This window comes from Austrofundulus limnaeus, unplaced genomic scaffold, assembly GCF_001266775.1.
Source record: "Austrofundulus limnaeus strain Quisiro unplaced genomic scaffold, Austrofundulus_limnaeus-1.0 Scaffold845, whole genome shotgun sequence".
Classification (NCBI taxonomy): domain Eukaryota; kingdom Metazoa; phylum Chordata; class Actinopteri; order Cyprinodontiformes; family Rivulidae; genus Austrofundulus; species Austrofundulus limnaeus.
This window is the reverse complement of record NW_013953247.1, coordinates 1-4,884: the sequence shown is the minus strand read 5'-3', so window position 1 is coordinate 4,884 and position 4,884 is coordinate 1. Positions and strand designations below refer to the sequence as shown.

At 38.6% G+C, this 4,884-nt stretch overlaps 1 protein-coding gene across 3 annotated transcripts in view; it reads right to left on the bottom strand.

Annotated features, from left to right (window-relative positions):
- LOC106532874 (nuclear body protein SP140-like protein) overlaps positions 1–4,144 on the bottom strand; it is a 24,539-nt gene extending 20,395 nt beyond the window's left edge. The window contains exon 1 of one of the 3 annotated variants that reach the window (XM_014029040.1): positions 3,841–4,144. In XM_014029040.1, coding sequence (XP_013884494.1) covers positions 3,841–3,984 — 144 coding nt within the window. In that variant the 5' untranslated portion in view covers positions 3,985–4,144. The remainder of the gene's footprint in view (positions 1–3,840) is intronic. The other 2 variants (XM_014029039.1, XM_014029038.1) reach the window with 2 other exon arrangements.
- Positions 4,145–4,884: the final 740 nt, after the last annotated feature.

Sequence of the window (4,884 nt, the reverse complement as noted above, 5' to 3'; positions counted from 1 at the left end):
AATTTAATTATCTATCAACACAATTTAAAAATGATATATAGCCTGAAGTCTGTGATTTTGACACAATTTGGAACAGATTTTATGAAAAGAAAATCTTTCCCACTAAATTGGTCATGTGACTAGGACATAAAGGTGTGCAGGGACTCCAGGGGGTTAATCGTCAAGTTAATCGTTATTGGCCAAATACCACAATTAATCGTGATTAAATTTTTTTTGCCAAAATTGCCCAACCCTAGTCTGTAAGTTACTTTGATCAACAGTCATATCTCTGCTCTCTCAGAATGGCTTCATAAGCCAGGGGAGTAATGGATTGGCAGCATCACCTACAATTAAAAGAGGAACGTTTACTCCTTCAATTGTTTCATTCCAATGTGGAAAAAGTTCGCCCCTCTCAGTCTGATCAAATAGAGAAGAGAGTGCAAAACCCGAGCATCATGCACTCACCCAAAGTTTACGTCCCATATTCTCATTTTGTCGTCTACAACTGCCTGTAGGATGACAGAATGTTGGCCCTCTCTATTAAAATAGTCTGCTGGTGTGTTTGTGGGGGCTTTGATGGGCACAWGAGTACCATCAATGACTCCTACAACTTGTGGGAATCTCCATTTATCTTTAAATCCTTGAACTATTTTCCTGCAGTCAGCTGCACAAGGTCTCTTCAAGTAATGTGGTTTCAACACTGTATTTATAGCTGTTATTACTTCCTGGTAGGGTTGGGCGATATTGGCAATAAAATTAATCACGATTAATTGTGGTGTTTAGCCGATAACGATTAATTTGACGATTAATCCCCTGGAGTCCCTGGACACCCTTATGTCCTAGTCACATGACCAATTTAGTGGGAAAGATTTGCTCTTCGTAAAAATCTTTTTCAAACTGTCAAAATCACAGACTTAAGGCTATACTTCAAATTTTAGATTGTGTTGATAAATAAATTACAGAACTTTTATTTAAATGTTCGTCATATTTGAAGTGGAGAGGAGCACCGAGCAGACTGACCGGGGAAATCTCCACTCACTCTGCCTGATGGCATTAATCGTATTAATCATCAAGTGCCAAAAAATAATCGATTAATGTTTTTCTGATGATTAATTGCACACGATACGATTATGCCCAACCCTACTTCCTGGGTGATGAGACAGCATGTTGATGTTCCAACTCCAAAAAGGTGGGAGACGGACCTGAATTCCAAGTTAGTGGCGAGTCTCCATAAACAAATTGCCACACGTATCTCCACTGAATGAGGTCTTCTGTACCTTGTGTGCTGCCAAGTTAAATAGGGTTGTAGAACACTGCAGAGGTTTTGAAAGGTATATTTTCTCATTCTAAATTTTTTTTAACCAGTCTCTGTCTGTCCAAGGTGTTTGAATGAGTTGCCACCAATCACGTGAACGTGGACTGACCCAGGTCCTCCTGTGAAATAGGGTTGGGCGATATTGGCAAAAAGATTTATCACGATTAATTGTGGTCTTTAGCCGATAACGATTTATATGACAATTAATCCCATCCAATCCCYTCCCTGGATGCCTGCACGCCCTTTTTATATGACCAATTTAAATCACTCTAGTGAGAAAGATTTGTTCCAAATTGTGTCAAAAGTACAAACTTCAGGCTATATCAATTTTTAAATTGTGTTGATTGACCAAGTAAAACCGGAGTTACGATAAATAAAGAACTTTTTTAAAATGTTCATCATATTTGAAGCGTAGAGGAGCACCGAGTGAACTGACTGGGAAAATCTCCAGTCAGTCTGTCTGGTGACATTAATCGTCAAGTGTCAAAAAATAATCGATTAATGTTTTTCTGACGATTAATTGCATGATTTTGCACAACCCTACTGTGAAACAAGAAAAAAAAGGTCACATTGTAAGATGACATGAGCAAAACAGTGTGGGCAGTGGTGATGTATGAATGTATAGTGCAATATGAACAGTGAAGTGTATAAATTTAATTAGGCTGTATTTTTTTTTTCATTTATGTAAACAAGAGTTAAAATATAAAATGTGAACCCTAGAGGGTTAGCTCTTGCTGTTATGGGCTTCACATGAAGCAATGTGTTGGGAAAAAACATATGTTTTTAATAGAGATAATTGTCACACACACTACATTTTTAAACAGATATGATGTTACCGATGGTAAAACGTATCTTTACAGAGTTGTGTTGATAATGGTAGCGTTTTCATTCAAGTAATCGTATTACTACGCAACATGCAGCCCCAAAAAATCAGTGTTCTGAAGTGGTAGTAAATGTTTAGAAAGCATACCTGATCCGCCGTCTTCTGTTTACCAGTGCTACTGCTAGTATGTTGTGTGTCAGAGTGCAGAGAGCATCTCGTCTTCTTCGAGCTGCGGCACGCATTCGCCGGCGCGTTCCAAAATTAGAAGTAAAACGTCATTAAACCGATGTTGAATGAGCTGCTCTTGAATTTCAAAATGGTACTGTAATTGTTCCAACAGAACGAATGTCCACATAAATACAGCACGCAGGACTTCCATCTTTATTTCCGGGTCTGTGCGCTGTGTTCCGACCGCTGTCCCCTTCTTTCTGTCCAATGGGAGCGATGAACGTCACCCACGTGGCTTTGTTTATAAATTACAGTCCACTTACAAAAAAGCACAATATGAATGCAAACCGCACCAAACGAAAAAATAAAGCCCACTATTGTTCCAGACCAAACAAGTGGACCAAAGGACTTTCCTGTTGTGAATACATCCTTAAAAACCATATGGCCATAACATTTTGAAATATCTTCTCATTTTGCATGTTGTTTTATCCAGGGTTCTTACAGTTTAAGGAAAGTTAAATTTAAGACTTTTTAATGCCAAATTAAATTGAATTTAAGACCAATTTCACAATAAACACAAAGGACAAAGAATAAAAACTGGAAGAAACTCAGGAATCAAAGTATTTTTGGTTGAAGTATTCAAATATTCCTAATAAACCAATTGTTTTTTACCATATCGAACTGCTTTTTTGTCAAATATAGCAAAAACATTCTTAGCAGTCAGTTTTAACTTAATTTAATTCCTGGAAATTCTCTAACGACACAAAATTTGGAGTTTTAGGACCCACAGTGGCGTCTTAACCCTAATTTGCTGTAGATGAAACCTTAAAGTGCCTGTGACATCAACTTTTTTTGTAAGAAATGTCAATACATTTTTGGAAATACATTATTGACATATGAAACAAATTTCACAATGCTCAGACAGACGGTTGTTGAGTTATTTGCATGTGAAGCAACAGGAAGTGATGTCAAAGAGGAATGTCTGCATGCGAACGTTTAAAAAATGTTATCAATTATTTTAATATTTGAGACAAATTACAATCATCCTATTTACAATGTGTTAACATTTTTAAGACTTCTGAAAGATTGATTTAAGACATTTTAAGGCTAATTAAGGCCTTATTTTTTGGATCGATGAATTCAATGCCTTTTAAGACTTTTTAAGGATCTGTAGGAACCGTTTATCTAAGAAAATAAATGCACTATAATTTTTTTTAAATGAACCAATAAACCATCAATTATTAAGGATAACAAAAGTGGGGGGCCTAATTCTTGCCCCAGCCCCTCTAAAGTCTTAATCCAGCCCTGCTAAATCAATAAAAGAGTTTTCAAAGCTCAGRTGGGCAGAAGTTTGAGTTTCAAAATGGCTGAAGTACATGATTATTTTACTTCTATTCGGAGTAGTGACTGTGAGGGTAAAAACTCCTGCAGTTTTGTTAGAGATAGAAGTGTTGGGTGAAGCGCCACGCACACTGGAATGTGAGGAGAAGGCTGGTCCAGATTCTCCCGCCTAAAGTCCTGTACGCGAGGACGAGACTACCAACAAACACGTTACCTTGTATTTTTTCTCCTGGACCAGGCTGTAATCCCTGAGCTGGCTCAGGAACATGTGCGGGTTTTCCATGCAGGACATCTCGGTTTTACGGCGGTGGAAGAACCTCAGCAGCTCTTTGTTGTCGAGGAAGTCCAGCGGGTCCATGACGATGATGGTTTGTGMTCAGCGGTGAGTGCAAAGAAACTCTTCTGCTCTTCAGCTGTTTACATGACAAAAAAATTGAAGAATCAAAATATCYCCTAAGTGTCCTGGAAAGGGGAACTGAATTTCGCACAACACCGGAAGTTGCCCCAGACCTGAGAAGGGGGTTATCTACGGAATCAAAGTGGGCGTGTCACAAGAGTAGGRGTGTCAAAAGCATAAAGACTGTGGGCTACGAGGCCTACGTGACGGTATCCTTATAGATCCTGCTTGATGTCTTTACAGCCTGACCCTGATCCCAACACTAAGGTTAGCCAGGAGAAATGTGACGCAAGTAGGGTTCTCCAGAAAAAGTGGTGCCGTACAGTAACGCCCCTTTTGTTCTTGTCTAATGAGGTGGTGCTGTACGGTATCGCCCCTTTTTTTGCTTGTCCAGTCAGGTGTGTCCCTTTAAGAAAGTCCGTCAAATCAGGTGTCTCGCTTTAGAATCGCCTTTCCTTGTGACACGCCCACTTGRCCSCAMAGACTCCTACTTGCAGACCTGGACACTGCCCACTGAGGGCTCTTCCTCCGTGTGATGTTTGAAAAGTGAAAGCAAGTTTTGCATAAACGCGCCAATCAAAAAGTATTTTGGCAACATTTTTGTTYCCACGTTGACTCAAAAATATCAACAGGATTTCAAATATATTGGAAACATTTTTCTGTTTGGACTTCAGCAGACTGGAAAAATGAATCCAAATGTCTTTTTTTTAATCAATTTTATTAATCATCTTGGCTAAATTTCACTTACACAAATGCAAAGTTTTGAAAAGAAAACCTTTTTTTATTCTTTATATGATTACAATTAGACCTTCTGCAAATCAAAAAGCCGTAACAATATGGGCTTGTTCCCAACTTGGAATT